Here is a 15970-nt window from a genome sequence, read left to right as displayed (position 1 = left end):
ATTATATGACACTGAATAAGTAAATGAATTTAGGTGCTATTGACATTTTTATTATATTAGCTTGATCTACCTGTGAACCATGTTTCTCCATTTATTTATGTGTTTGTGTAAAGATTTCATTTGTAGTGTTTGCATATAGTTCCTGTGTATTTTAATAGTTAGGCTTCCAATTATTTTTGGGCTTTCTCTAGTTCTTTTAAATGGAACTTCTTTTTCTATTTTTCCAACTGGGTTTCATTTGTAACATACAGAACTATTTGATATATGCAGATTAATTTGATATTCTGCAACTTTGCTAGTTGGTTGGATTTAATGATGCCCTTTGATTTGATTTGTCCATTTCAGATTAGAGTGGTTTATCTTCTATCTGTTCTTTTCATTCTTTGATATGATTTTCTTTCTTTCTTTCTTTTTTTCTGTTTTCTTTTTTTCTTTTTTTTTTTTTGTTGTTGTTGTTGTTGAGGCAATTGGGATTAAGTGACTTGCCCAGGGTCACACAGCTATGAAGCGTTAAGTGTTTGAGATCAGATTTGAATTCAGATCTGGTGCTCTATTCTCTGTGCCACCTAGCTTGGGCCCTTTGTTATAATTTTCTTCTCACATACTCCAATTCTAGGATGGTGAGTTTTTAAATCTCTTTCCTCTTCATTTCTACACAGGAATGATCCTTTTTCTTTCCTTTCTTTTTGCCCTCAAAACAGAAGGAAGGTATTAAAATAATTAAGGGAAACTTGGATAATCAAATGTCCCTCTTCAATTTCTCAAATAAATTTACTTTTCTAGGTTTCTCTAGGCATAAAACTTTAGAGACATTTCAGAGTTCCTATGTAGCGTTCTGGTCTTTTCATCATAAATACTTGAAATTTCTTTATTCCATATTAAAATCACTTTTGACCTTGTGGGATGATAATCTGCTTTTCTTGCTAAGTTATTTTTGTCGTAATGGTACTTTTTGTAATATTGTGTTACAAAACCTTCTATTTAGAAGAAGCTACAAGGCTTGTTGATGACTAACTATGTGGATTATTAACAGTTGAATTGATTCTTGGTACTTGAACCACTTTTCTTGCAGCTTCTCTCCTGACTCTCTATAATTTTCTCTTTTACCTTCTCACCTTTGACATGTCTCATTTTTTAATTTTTCCTTTGATTATTGACTTCCTGTCCAAGAAAACTGTTTCAGGAATCCAAGGCTGTCTATGTTCACTTCTCTACTAGTTCTGCTGCTGACTTTCTAAACAATCATCTTTGCCCCAGTACTTCCTCCCCTCACCCTGTTCAGCAAGCTTTTTTATATTGTCTCCTATCTCCCAACATGAGGGGAGGGACTGTCTAGAGAAGAGGGATGGGGCATATGTTTCTTTTCTTAGCATTCCTTCCCTTCTTCCTCCTATTTCTTTCCTTAGAAGTTTTTTCCAGGATATGTTTAGGAGATACTTTATATATATATATTTTATTATAGATTTTTATTTACAAGATATATGCATGGGTAATTTTCCAGCACTGAGAATTGCAAAACTTTTGTTCCAATTTTTCTCCTCCTTCTCCCCTCCCCCAGATGACAGATTGACCAATACATGTTATATGTTAAAGTATGTTAAATACAATATATGCATACATGTCCATACAATTGTTTTGCTGCACAAGAAGAATTGGACTTTGAAATAATGTACAATTAATTGCGAAGGAAATAAAAAATGCAGGCGGACAAAAATAGAGGGATTGGGAATTCTGTGTAGTGGTTCACACTCATTTCCCAGAGTTCTTTCGCTGGGTGTAGCTGGTTCTATTCATTACTGCACTGTTGGAACTGATTTGGTTCATCTCATTGTTGAAGAGAGCCGCATCCATTAGAATTGATCATCATATAGTATTGTTGTTGAAGTATATAATGCTCTGGTGGTCCTGCTCAGCATCAGTTCATGTAAGTCTCTCCAGGCCTTTCTGAAATCATCCTGCTGGTCATTTCTTTTTTCTTTCTTTCTTTTTTTTTAATAACATTTTATTGACAGAACCCATGCCTGGGTAATTTTTTACAACATTATCCCTTACACTCACTTCTGTTTCAACTTTTCCCCTCCCTCCCTCCACCCCCTCCCCCAGATGGCAAACAGTGCTATACATGTTGAATATGTCACAGTATATCTTAGATACAATATATGTGTGCAGAACCAAACAGTTCTCTTGTTGCACAGGAAGAATTGGATTCAGAAGGTAAAAATAATCTGGGAAGAAAGACAAAAATGCAAACAATTTACATTCATTTCCAGTGTTCTTTCTTTGGGTGTAGGGTGTAGCTGCTTCTGTTCATCATTGATCAGTTGAAACTGAGTTAAATCTTCTCTTTGTCAAAGAAATCCACTTCCATCAGAATACATCCTCATATGGTATCGTTGTTGAGGTATATAATGATCTCCTGGTTCTGCTCATTTCACTTAGCATCATGTAAATCTTTCCAGGCCTCTCTAAAATCATCCTGCTGGTCATTTCTTACAGAACAATAATATTCCATAACATTCATATACCACAATTTATTCAGCCATTCTCCAATTGATGGGCATCTACTCAGTTTCCAGTTTCTGGCCACTACAAAGAGACCTGCCATAAATATTCTTGCACATACAGGTCCCTTTCCCTTCTTTATGATCTCTTTGGGATATAAGCCCAGTAGTAACATTGCTGGATCAAAGGGTATGCACAGTTTGATAACTTTTTGAGCATAGTTCTAAATTGCTCTCCAGAATGGCTGGATGTATTCACAGTTCCACCAACATTTATCAATGTCCCAGTTTTCCCACATGCCCTCCAATATTCCGCATTATCTTTCCCTGTCATTCTAGCCAATCTTGACAGGTGTGTAGTGGTATCTCAGAGTTGTATTAATTTACAATTCTCTGATTAATAATGACTTGGAGCTTCTTTTCATATGTCTAGAAATAATTTCAGTTTCTTTATCTGAGAATTGTTTGTTCATATCCTTCGACCATTTATCAATTGGAGAATTTTTTCTTATAAATTAGAGTCAGTTCTCTATATATTTTGGAAATGAGGCCTTTATCAGAACCTTTGATTGTAAAAATGTTTTCCCAGTTTATTACTTCCCATCTTGTTTGCATTTGTTTTGTTTGTACAAAAACTTTTCAATTTGATATAATCAAAATTTTCTATTTTGTGATTAATAATGATCTCTAGTTCTTCTTTGGTCATAAATTCCTCCTCTTCCACAGGTCTGAGAGGTAAACTATCCTATGTTCTTCTAATTTATAATCTCATTCTTTATGCCTACATCATGAACCCATTTTGACCTTATCTTGGTGTATAGTGTTAAAGTGTGGGCCAGTGCCTAGTTTCTGCCATACTAATTTAGGAGATACTTTTAAATTTAATTTTCCTTCTGATTTTCATATATTCAAACCATTTTCATTTGTGATTTCTTGAAATATGTTATCCAAGTTTTTTTTGTTTTTTTAGTCTGGTTTTCAGGGAGTCCAATTATTTCTTCCATAGACATATATTATAATTTTTTTAGTTTTTGTTTTACGTTTTCCATATATTCATTTTAGTCCTTATGTATTTGAGTCCCTTCTTACAATTTTAAATGAAGTTCCTTATTCCTTATTTTTGGAGGTCAGTAGATTTCAAACTTCTTTGATTTACTTATTTTTCCAACTTTAATTCCTGAATTGAAGCTTTATAATATAGCCATTATAATGACGATGGTATATATAATCTGCCTTTCACTGTACTTTTGGATGAATTGATTGACTCTGCTTTTGACTCCCTAGAACTCCCCTAGATCTTTGAGGTTTAGAATTCTGAATCTTCTCTTCCCTTTTTGGTGCCTCAGAGTAGAATACTTGGTATCACAGAGGTCATCACTTGTGATGATCTGATCTGAGTTTAGTCATACTTATTAGGTTATTCTTCACTTCTCCCATCCCTTTTGGTCATCCTGGGCTCTTTCTCTGGGGAAATCCTATATACATGGTGGCTTTGTAGAAAGATTCTTATAACATACATGTCTTTCTTGAGTTTTGTCTAGTTCCCTGACTTTGTGCAGTTTTAGAATGGGAGACCCACTTAAATTTAGGAAAAGCTTTCTGTGAACACCCCTCCTGAAATTTATTCACTCCAGAAGACCATATTCCATATTTCTCAGGGAAGGTTTCTGGTATCAAAGATATATAGACAACTAATAAATATCTATAGTATCAAAAGCCATACTTCTAAATAATAAATACCGACTATTGTCAAAGGTTATCAATAAACAGTTTAAGAATGTTTTAAATCACTTATACTAAGAAAAACACAAATTTAACTAAACTAACCTTGAGGTTTTACCTCATACCCAGAAAATTTGTAAGAATGGAAATAGAAAAAATTGGGAATAGTCAATATTGGGATTGTGGGAATAATGTTAACTGTGTCATAAGAAATGTCAAATATGATTATCACAGACAATCATGGAGAGATTTGTAACAAATAAATATGATCAAGTAAAAGGAATCTCCCCTACTAGATCACTGTCTTGTCCTGATAAAGGGGCTTGCATAGCTAAATGAAACTATGAGTATATTATGCAGGATTACCCAACATGGGCAAGTTATTTGAAGAGTTCTGAATAAAGATGAAGGAACTAGCAAACCACTCCTGTGTCTTTGCCAAATATGATGAAATATATGACTGGAAGATGAACTCCTCAGTTTGGAAGGTGTCCAGAATACTACTGGGTAAGAGTTGTGCTGGGCCAGTGTCACAAGGAAGCTTAGCTGGGGATGTGCCTAGTGATATGAATGGAAAGTCCAATGTTATAAAGATCAGTACTGCATAGAAACTTGGAATATAAGATCTGTGAATCAAGGTACATTATATGTGATCAGACAAGAGATGGAAAGATTAAATATCCACATTTAAATCAAAGGCAAACAATTGAGCATCAGATACAACAAGTCTCTGCTCTAATCACTGATGTCAAAGAAGTCAAAGTTTCTCAATTCCATGAAGAGTTAAAAATATTTTTAAAAAAGATATCACATTTAACATATGGGTTTGAAAGCTAAAGTAGGAAATCAGGGCATGATGAAAGACTAAAAAATGACAGATATTTAACAGAAGTAAAAGATTAAGAAGGGGTGGCAAATATATATAAGAACTATGTAACAAAGATCTTAACATCACGTATAACTAGATAACCAGGATGATATGGTTTCTGATATAGAACCAGACATCCTAAAGAATAAAGTCAAGTGGACCATGGGTAGGAAGCATTGCAAACAATAAGTATAGTGAAAGTGATGGAATTCCAGTTGAGCCATTTAAAATCTTAAAAGATGTTATACTCTGTATGCTAACAAATTTGGAAAACTCAATAGTGGCCACTGGATTGGAAAAGGTTTTTAATATCCCAGTTTTAAAGAAGGGCAATGCCAAAGAAGTTCAAATTACCAAACGTTTGCATTCATTTCATATGCCAGCAAAGTTATGCTTAAAACTGAAAGCTAGGTTTTTAAGCAAGATGTGAACTGAGAATTACCAGAAAAGTAGACTAGACAGAGGAAGAGACTGGAAAGAGATCAGAACTAGGACAGCTAGATGGTACAGAGGATAGATTGTTGGCCTTGAAGTTAGGAAGACTCATCATCCTGAATTCAAATCTGGCCTCAGACACTTAGTAGCTATGTAACCCTGGACAAGTCACTTAACCCTGTTTTTCTTAGTTTTTCTCATTTATAAAATGAATTGGAGAAGTAAATGGCAAAGCACTCTAATATCTTTATCAAGAAAACCTCTCATGCTCATGAAGAATTAGACAGGACTAAAATGACTGAACAACAAATCCTCCATCCCTCCCTTTATGTTTGTATATTCTGCACATGAACATAAAGTGTGAGAAATAGCAAGTTCTGCTGCTTCCTTTCCCTTTTCTACACCATTGTATTCTTTTATCCTTTCTTTTTCCTCCTCTTAAAACCTTCAGAGAAGAATTAATTTATTTCCCATTCCTGTACTTTTAAAATTTTAACTATTTCCATATCACTTGAAAAATTTTTTTTCTTTTTCTTTTTCTTTTTTTTTTTTTTTTTTTTGCTGAGGCAATTGGGCTTAAGTGACTTGCCCAAGGTCACACAGCCAGGAAGTATTGTGTCTGAGGCCATATTTGAACTTGGGTCCTCCTGACTTCAGGGCTGGTGCTCTAGCCACTGTGCCACCCAGCAGCCCCAAAAGTACACATTTAAAAGAATCACTTGTTTCTTCTTTCCCATTAGAATGTTAGTGCTACATTATCATATATTGTACAAATAAATTTGTTTATATTTCAGAGTTCCTATCCATATGTGAAACTTATTTTTCCAGTTTTGTTCTCTTTTTCTCTAATCAGTCCTTCAGTTCTGATGTCAAAATTGTGTTATTTATCTACACATCTGTTTTTGTTATCTCTTCTCTGAAATTGATTATTGATTGATTAATGTTAAGAATTTTATTAATCAACTACAGTTAGCAATTTCTAAAGACTTAGATTTAGAACTGTTTTATATAGGTCATAGTAATATGGTTCTTGATAGGAGACTATGTAACTTTTGAAGAATGGGGAATGGTCAGAAGATGTTTTTCCTAGCACTGGGTTTCTCTAGAACACAGGCAAATTGAATTGGGGATTTTCCAAAAGGGTTGATTAATTTTGTGTCACCATGGACTCTGGAAGACCCCTTTTCTAGGCCAGCAAAATTATGGGCCAATCATAGTCCTAGTTTTGTTGACACCAGTTGACATTATGTAAAGAACTTATATAAACAAACTGTATAAAAGAATTCTCTGATTGTATGGATGGGTCTCAAATCACTGAGGTATTGACCTCTATTTTTGATAATTGCTAACTTTATCAATAAATGGATTATGCTCAGAGTTTTGTGCCTCAATTTCCCTTAATCACAGATTTATTGCCACACTTCTTAGAAACATTCATTAACACCTTGTGAGTCCTTTGGTATTCAAGGCCCTAGATAATTTTCCAGCCTTATCTTATGTTACTAGCAAGTATATGAGCCAAACTGAAAATGATAGCATGATATAATTGAAAATTTCCTTATTATACATTCATATATACAAATGCTTATAAAATATACCCTTTTCTTTATAAATTTTAATACCATCCCATTTGGATAGATGCACTTAAATCCTTATATCCTAGTAAACATATAAAAGTAGAACTAATCTATTTTGAATCTGCAAGAGGTCAATTGAAATATCAGTATGTGTGAAATTATTTGAGAATGTATGATATTATGCATATGCCAACTAAAAATAAAGTATATGCTTTGTGAGCATGAAACAAGTCATCCTATTTTACAATCTTAATCCTTTTCTCCCAATGATGCCAATTTATAAGGTTGACATTAAGTATGATGATTAAAAAATGATGGGTAGGAATTACAAGTTCTGGTCAAATAAAACTTTCTTTGATCCCATGTATTGTTATCACTGTCACCATTAAAAACAAACATGAGTTCTGGATTTGGTTCCTCCAGTATTCAGAATTCTTAATGTCCTTATCTTAAAGACTCTTCCCATCCCTTTAACCTAAATTTTGATTTGTATACCTATAGCTGTTTTTTTTTCCCCCTATTCCTACTTCCTGCTCAGAAAGATCAGGTTTGGATGTTTTTGATAATTAAGCATTAGAATTTTAGTATATGAAGTTGGAGAGGATTGAACTGATCTTAGTTTTATAAAAGATTTACACAAAGATATTAAACAACTTTTATTCTTTAGTCTTTGATGAAGGGGGGAAAAAACATAAATCTTTTTTCTACTTAAGGAGATCTAGGAACAGCTTAGGTGAAAATAAATTTTATTTTGATATTTTTGAATTAGATCATATAAATAAATAATTTCTGAAATCTTAAATAGGCTATATAAACACAAGTCATTGTTATTCTCTTCTTACCCTTCCTGAACCTTTCTATTTACTAGTGATAGATGAAGAGAAATCTAAGCAATACTAGATACAGTCCTCTACTTAATAGAGAGTATTTGGAGAACCAATCAAGGAACAATCTTTGCTGGTTTAGATGGGTCTGACTTAAGTGATCTTGACCTAGATCTTTTGTGATTTGTGATATCACAACTACAAATTATACTAATATTGTACTGGTCAAGTACAACATATTTCTTTCAGTAGTCTCCTTTTATAAAGGAAGTTGCTTTTTTATAATGTCTATAAACAAAGTCAAAAATTAACCAGAAATAATACTTTTTTTTTTTTTTAACTTTGAGCTATTAAAGATTCCTCTTGTTATTTTTTGCCATTCAGATGACATATTTTGGCATTATTTCAGTTCCTAGATGTGTAGGGGTTTTTCAGTTGTTACTTACCGGCACCATCACACACTTGTACATTTTGACTAATGACTCACAGCAATTCCTTGTGAGTTTTTGTTTCAGTTTAAAAAGTCATTCCTGATGTCATTGTATTTGAAACGAACTAAAATTGATTGTATTGCATTTCAAAATAAAATAATCTGTTTAGTAACAATATAATGAGTAACTTATTTGTGTTCTCAATTAATATTCACTTAAGTTTTTATAGATATACTTTGTTTTTAACTGCTACAATTTTTCTTATTTCTTTCTTTTCTCTCTACATTTTTATTCTGTGTAACAGATGGTATTTTCAAAGGAATAGAAAAAGAAAAAGAAAGGGAAAAGAATAAAAAAACATCAAGTTTTGAAAATATCTATAACTTTATTTAGTGTTTCTGTTATCCTGTCTTTTCTTTGGGATTAAGCTTATTCTTTGTAATTCTGCAACAGTAACTTTTGATTGTTTTTTGGTGATATCTTTTTCTCCTTGCATTATTATCATGGTGTATTTTGCTTTCTTGCTTTTGCTTACTTCAGTCTCCCATTAGTTCATGTAACATTTTCATGCTTCTCTGTATTCATCATATTTGTCATTTTTTTTAAAGGCAATATTCCAAATATTCCATTACTCATGCGAAGAATTTTTTTTTCACTATTCTAGAACCAGTGGACATTTATTTTGTTTTCAGTTCTTTGCTACATCAAACATGGTGTGTAATACACACACACACAGACTTTGTTCTTATGAATTGTGGCCTAGAGATGTATACCTAGTAGTGGAATCTCTAGGTCTAAAGATGTATAGACTTTATTTGCATAATTGCAAATTGCTTTCTAGAATGCTAATATTATTCCACAGTTCCACCAGTTTTTCAAGTGTGAGGTAAAAAATCTTTTATTTCTCATTGCTAGTGGCTTGGAGCATTATTAATAATGTATCAGTTATTTTAAATAATAGGCAGCTTTTTTTTTGAACTTTTTATTTATCTTTTGACCACCTTTGTTTTTCCTATGAAGGAGACCCTCCCCCCCCCTTTTTTTTTTTTTGCGAAATAAGAGTTTTTACTAAGAACTCAGCAGACTTTGATGAAGCTAGGAAAAGATTGTTATTTGTGATCTTGTAATAACAGGTGTCTCAAAACACAAGTCCCTCCCTTTATTCCCCATTGGGTAGGTACTACAGAAGTTACAGCCTAATTCCCTCACCGGAATCTCCACTCCTAATTACTTCATTGGCGTTCACCTTATTTTGTCATAGTTCCTTGTAACCTATTGCATGTTCTCTGTCACATAGGCATTATCATATATGTGTTTCTCCTCTGATCTCTGATGCAGAAGGAACATTTCCTTTTTTTTTTTTTTTTTTTAAACAATAGGGGGGGGGTCAAGGGAAAAATTTCTCCTGGAATGATGAACTCCTGATTGTTAGACCAGAATTACTCTCAGTTTATTGGTAGTTCTTAACTGAGGTTTGTAGAGGACCACAGATAGTGGGAGAACTCTGGGAAAGGTATATTTTAAGCAAAGATTCTTACAGCAGGGTATTTACTTAGTGTAATTGATGAGATAATGGTTCTCTAGTTCACATATACTTAGTGTGATGTAATGATATAAGCACTCTAGTTAGCATTTGTGCAGTGTGATATGCTGATGTAATGGTTCTACAGTTGGCACATGCCCAGTGTGTTGTAGTGATGTAATCGTACTAAGGTATTTAAGGGCTGAGAGGACTTGAAATAAAGAAGATTCTGGATTCCATCTGTGACCATCCTTGTGGTAGCTCTCCTGCCTTCATCACTTTTCCTAAGATCTTGCAAGGCCCATCTAGAGATCCTCTAGAAAGCTAGTCCAGACACTACATTTTGGTGCCTAAACATGGGGTGTGAGAAATGCAGGGCCTTGCAGAGCAGGACAGAGATCAGCTCGACTGACATAGTTGTCCAAGTTCAGTGGAGAAGTCCTGTGACCTGGAATAGAGTAAGTATAAAAATAAGCAAGCAGAAAGATTTGGTGAGGGCTAAACTAATCATTTTCTTTTTTCAGTTGAAATGGGGCAAATACTAAAAAAAAAAAAGAAAAAAAAAAAGAGCCTCCCCCACCCCAAGGGAAGTATGTAGCATGCATAGTTAGGTTAATAGAGAAGCAGGGTTTGTTGGTAACTCAGAGGTAGATCACTGGGTTCTTAGATGTATTAGTGTATGTCTCCTTGGCTCTCTAAGGAAGAAAACTTAGAGCCAGATATGTAGAAAATAGTGTGAGAGCAACTATTTGAATATTATGAAGCTACAGGTCCTGATTCAATTCCTACGGAAACATTCCTTATATACAAAATAATATAATTGGCTTTAAAGAATCCCACAAGTTCTAAAACAAGGAAAAATTTTAATGTGGACAGCCAGACAAGGAAAAGTGAGGAGAAAGAGCAGGAAAGGGGTGGCTACTGACAAAGCAGCTGAAAGGCATGAAGAATTGGACAAGAAAGGAGTTAAGTTCCATAAGGACAGTGCTGATGAACTTAAAAGAGTATGGTGCTTCTCACTTTCACAGCTCAGTTTCACTTCCACCTACACCTGAGCAGGCTCCTTAGGTCATTCCCCATCTCCTGACCTTCCTCCCTCAATTTTGCCCTCCTGGGTGGAGGGAGGAGGAGGAGGAGTGGGAAGGGCAGTGACACCATCAGCATTACCCATGCAGCAGTTTTGTCCACCCCTTATGAAATGATTTCAAAAGGCACTAATTAAAGCTAAGGAGGAAGGATAGGATACATCTGATTTGAGAATAGAACCGAATGTGTGATTGAAGAGTTCGACTCTTCAGGTCAAAACAGGAGAAGATATACTCCTTTTAATCTAGAAATTATCAAAGATCTGAAAAAGGCTTGCACTCTTCTAACTTGTGTTGTGTTAAGATGATATTAGAGAATTTGGTTTATGAAATTTTAACCCCCAGTGATTGGGAATCTGTAGCGGGGACATGCTTAGAACCTGGACAAAACTTGTGACTTTCTCAGTATAGTGAACTCTGTAGAATACAAGACCAATACCAAGCAACCTGGAATTAATATACCAGACACCTTTGACCAACTAGCAGGTAAAGGTCCTTATACAGACACTTTAACCCAGATTAATTACCCTATAGCAGCATATGAGCAAATTGCTTCTGTGGCTATCAAAGCATGGGTTATCCTCCCAGGAAGACAAGATTGAGGGGAAGCTTTCACAAAAACAGTGCAAGGTCCAAATGAACTCTTTGCTGATTTCATGGGACATCTGCAGACAGCTATCATACGAACTAATGGTGAAACTGTAACAACAGAAATTATAGGACAACTTGCTAGAGAAAATGTTAATGAGGATTGTAGAAAAGAATTATACTAGGACTACACAAGGCCAATCTGACAGGTGTGTAGTGGAATCTCAGAGTTGTCTTAATTTGCATTTCTCTGATTAATAATGACTTGGAGCATATTTTCATATGGCTAGAAATAGTTTCAATTTCTTCATCTGAGAATTGTCTGTTCATATCCTTTGACCATTTATCAATTGGAGAATGGCTTGATTTCCTATAAATTAGAGTCACTTTTCTATATATTTTGGAAATGAGGGCTTTATCAGAACTTTTGTAATAATCAGTCTTATTAAATCTTACTTTTTTTTCCCCCTTAGGGCCCTGTGGTTATGAATGTGCCTCAGTTTTATAATGCCTCCTGCTATGGCAGACAACCTTGACATTTGGGCTGTGGATTCTCAGATAGCATCAGATGGCTCCATTCCCGTGGATTTTTTATTGCCCACGGGGATCTATATACAATTGGAAGTACCTCGGGAGGCCACTATTTCTAATATTAAACAGGTATGTTAATAGATGGTTAAAAATAATTTATTCTGACCTTAAATACCACCAAAAAGTATTTCTTATCCACAGTAAAACAGAAAGGATTATACATGAAACTGTATATCTTCCTTGTATACAGCTTGCTTTTCTTTTTAAAGTAAATAATATATTCAGTCTATAGCTTGTAGAAGTGTCCTGTTAGTTGTCCTACTTCTTTCTGGTGTTCCTTCAACAACAACAACAAAATTCTCATTTAACCTTCTTATCTTCTACTTAAATTTTTTGACTTTGTCATTGAACCCGCATCCCTTTTCAGTTGGAGAAAAAAATAACCCCAAATCCCACCAAAGTCCTTAAAATAATTATGAATTGCCAGGCAAAACAAATTCATTTCTTAGGTGTGTTCTAAAATTCTACAAACAGATGCTAATTCTAGGACCTTTCTGCTTTAATTACTTATTGTTTAATTTGGTTTAATTCAACAAACATTTTTTAAATGCCTCTATGTATCAGGCACTGCGCTGGGCTATAAATAAGAAAAAGAAACAGACCTTATCTTCAAGAAGCTTACAATCTAAAGGGGGGAAATAATGCAGACAAGGAAGCTGAAAATCAGGGAAGAAGAAAAACAAGAGTACATCTTTTCTGGAATACCCAGGAAAGTTGTTAGCCCATTATAAAAGAAGGCCTTGGAAATATATAGAAAGCTCCCTCCCTAGCCCTTCACTCAAAGGGGAGCAAGGCTGAGTTGAGAAAGTGTTGAGTATCAGGACATGATTCATCCTTTGAGGTGTTGAGATTTCAAGTGATAACACACTTTATTCAAGAGAAATACTGTGGGATGGGAGATAGAAACAGATCAGCGTGACACATGTTGACGCTGCAAACCTGAAGAAGTCATTTAATCAGTTCATTGGTCAATCCTCAAAAAGACTATAAATTGTAGAAAGGGTCCTGACCTCCATTGGTAGAAATGTCTTCCTCATTTGTGAGTTTCTTATGCCAAGGAAATGACTGGTCTAATCATCATTTTTATATAATATATTAAAATTGATTTAAAAAGAGAATAAAAGTAAAACAACAAAAGTATGGATATTTGAAATTGACGATTATAAGTAATGATAATATGAATGAAAAGAACAAAATAGTCATATGCTTTTTTGATATTCATTCCAATAAAATTGTTATTGAGCACCTACTATGCTTTCTACTCAGTTTTATAATTGATAGTATTTGGAAATAAGAATTTGTACAATTTGCGACTGGAGGTCATATTTAGAATCATCTGGAACAATTTCATTTTTCAAATGAGCTTTTTCAAGACCATGCAAGTTGAGAGATTTACTTATGTCATTGGAATGGTGATTAGCAAAGCTATTTGGATGGGTCTTCAAGTTCCAGGGACCAATTTTCTACTTACTATATCATAATTATTTTATATTATCCCAACTTTTAAGAAATTTAGTGATAAAGGTAATACAAATGAAACATAGAAAATAATACAAAATAACCTATGCTGAAATTGAATGGTAAATAATTTTTTATTCTTATTAGAACAATGACTTTACACATGGAAGCTTAAGCATTCCTAAATGATCCTAATTATAACCTGATTAAGGAGGTCAATCACAGACCTAAATGACTGAAGAAATGTTAATTATTCATGAGTAGATGAAACCAGTATGATAAAAATGACAATGTTTCCCAAATTAATTTATTTAGTGCTCTATTATCCGACTCAAAGGCCAAAACACAATCCCTACCTTCTAAGAACTCACATTTTTACAAGGGGAGGGGCTAGAACAACATTATAAACCACCATTTAATACAAAGTCTATTAATAGTAGATGAATTGTAAACTAAAGGTAGAGGCATCCTGTCATTAAGAAATAACTAAACAAATTGTTATTTCTGAATGTAATGGAATGTTAGTGTGTCAGAAGAAAGGGATATTTGCAAATAGAGGAAACTAGTGAGAATACTTTGAGCTGATAAAAGTAAAAAATGACTTGGAAAGACTTTCTTATTAGTGCAGTCATAAACCATGAATCTAAAAGAATGAAGATAAAACATGACTCTTCTGATAGAAAGGTGATGAACTTCAAATTCAGGAAGAATAATATTTTTGGAGGAATATGGTTAATGTGAGATTGCATATTGATGGAAAACTGAGGACTGCATTTTTCCTCTTCTTTCCCCTTTTTTAATTTGCTGAAGATAATAGAGGGACAAAGTAATTAAAAAATGCTTGTTAATTGAAAAAAAATCTTAAAAAAAGAAAAGAAAAGGTCAGTTAAAATATTGCTACTTAAAAAGACATTTGATATTTTATTTGTATCCAGATTATGAACAATGGGACTGCTAAATATTGTACGAGTATTATCCTTGGACTAAATGATTGATGATTTCTTAAACTTTGTTACTTTAAATAGGATTTTAGAGCATTGATTAAGGGTAATGAAATAGCTTATTTTTGATATTAATACATATGTGATCATTTTTTTCAGTTTCTGAAAGTTCTAGTAAATAGTAACAAATATTTAATTTCAAATTTCATTTATTAAATCTATTTTTAACTAAAAACAGCTTTGGGGGCTTTTTTCCCTTTCATATACTTTATATTCATCATTTATGAAGGTGTTTTTGATAACTATAAGCTATTTAAAAAAAAAATGTTACTTATCTAGTATCATAGGACAATGAGGTATTCTGTAAGTTAATAAAGAAATTTCATATAAGACTAATTTTTATTGTTTACAAAACTTTATATTATCAGCATGAGTAGAGCAGAGAAAAGAAAAGGGATCATCTAAGCAAAACAGTAGTAATGGCTGGTTGTATAGTCATTTTCTTACTTGGGTGAACAACATGCTCAGCAACATCCAGTCTTTGATGAAAGACCTCCAATATAGTTCATCTTGCTTTTAATTTTATTAAGAATCTTAGAGCTTTTCAGTATCTTTACTAAAATATGTTGCCTAAAACTTTATCCAATATTTTAGATATAGTCTAATGCCAGAGCATTGTGGGACTATTGCCTCCCTTGTTCTGCATACCAAATCTCTCTTTGAATCCCCCCCCCCCCCCCCAAAGGCAATTGGGGTTAAGTCATTTGCCCAGGGTCACACAGCCAGGAAGTACTAAATGTCTATGACCAGATTTGAATTCAGGTCCTCCTGATTTCAGACCTGGTGCTCTATCCACTGTGCCACCTAGCTGCCCTCATACCAGGTCTCTTTTGATAAAATATATGATCACATCTTTTTGCCTGCCATGTCTGTCCCATCATTAACTAATATTGTATTAGGAGTCTACTAAAACCTCTTGACTTTAAGAAAAAAAGCATTTAAATTTCTGTTCATATATATCTATAATTTTCACACAACTGTTCTTAATCAGGCTTACCTCTATTTTGTACTTAGGAAATTGATTTTTGGGGGGAACTCAAACTATGATGCATTTGGTTAAATGTTTGGTAATATGTGACTAAATGGTACAAATCTATGAGTGCCATCACTTTTTTTCACAGAATTCCAGACTAGCAAAGAATCCCAGAAGCCATCTTATCCAGAATAAGATTTTTTATGCAGCATGCCCAGCCATGGTATCTAGCCTTTCTTTGTTTGAAACCCCCTAATGAAGTAGAACTCAGTACTTCCCAATGTAACCCATTTTAGTTTTATATATCTTTAATCGTTGTGGAGTTTCACTTATATCAAATGTAAACTTGCCTCTTCCATCTATTTATTTTGCTTTGGAGTCAAGCATTTCTGAT

The 15970-nt window shown here is 33.8% G+C and overlaps 1 protein-coding gene across 4 annotated transcripts in view; it reads left to right on the top strand.

Moving 5' to 3' along the window:
* PIK3CB (phosphatidylinositol-4,5-bisphosphate 3-kinase catalytic subunit beta) overlaps positions 1-15970 on the top strand; it is a 149402-nt gene that overhangs the window by 64990 nt on the left and 68442 nt on the right. For all 4 annotated transcript variants that reach the window (XM_031959816.1, XM_031959814.1, XM_031959815.1 and 1 more), the window contains one exon: positions 12027-12213. In XM_031959816.1, the coding sequence (XP_031815676.1) occupies positions 12043-12213 (171 nt within the window). In that variant the 5' untranslated portion in view covers positions 12027-12042. The remainder of the gene's footprint in view (positions 1-12026; positions 12214-15970) is intronic.

The sequence above is a fragment of the Sarcophilus harrisii genome, chromosome 3 (genome assembly GCF_902635505.1).
Source record: "Sarcophilus harrisii chromosome 3, mSarHar1.11, whole genome shotgun sequence".
Lineage (NCBI taxonomy): Eukaryota > Metazoa > Chordata > Mammalia > Dasyuromorphia > Dasyuridae > Sarcophilus > Sarcophilus harrisii.
The sequence above is the reverse complement of the archived record's forward strand: the minus strand, read 5'-3'. Positions and strand labels throughout refer to the sequence as shown.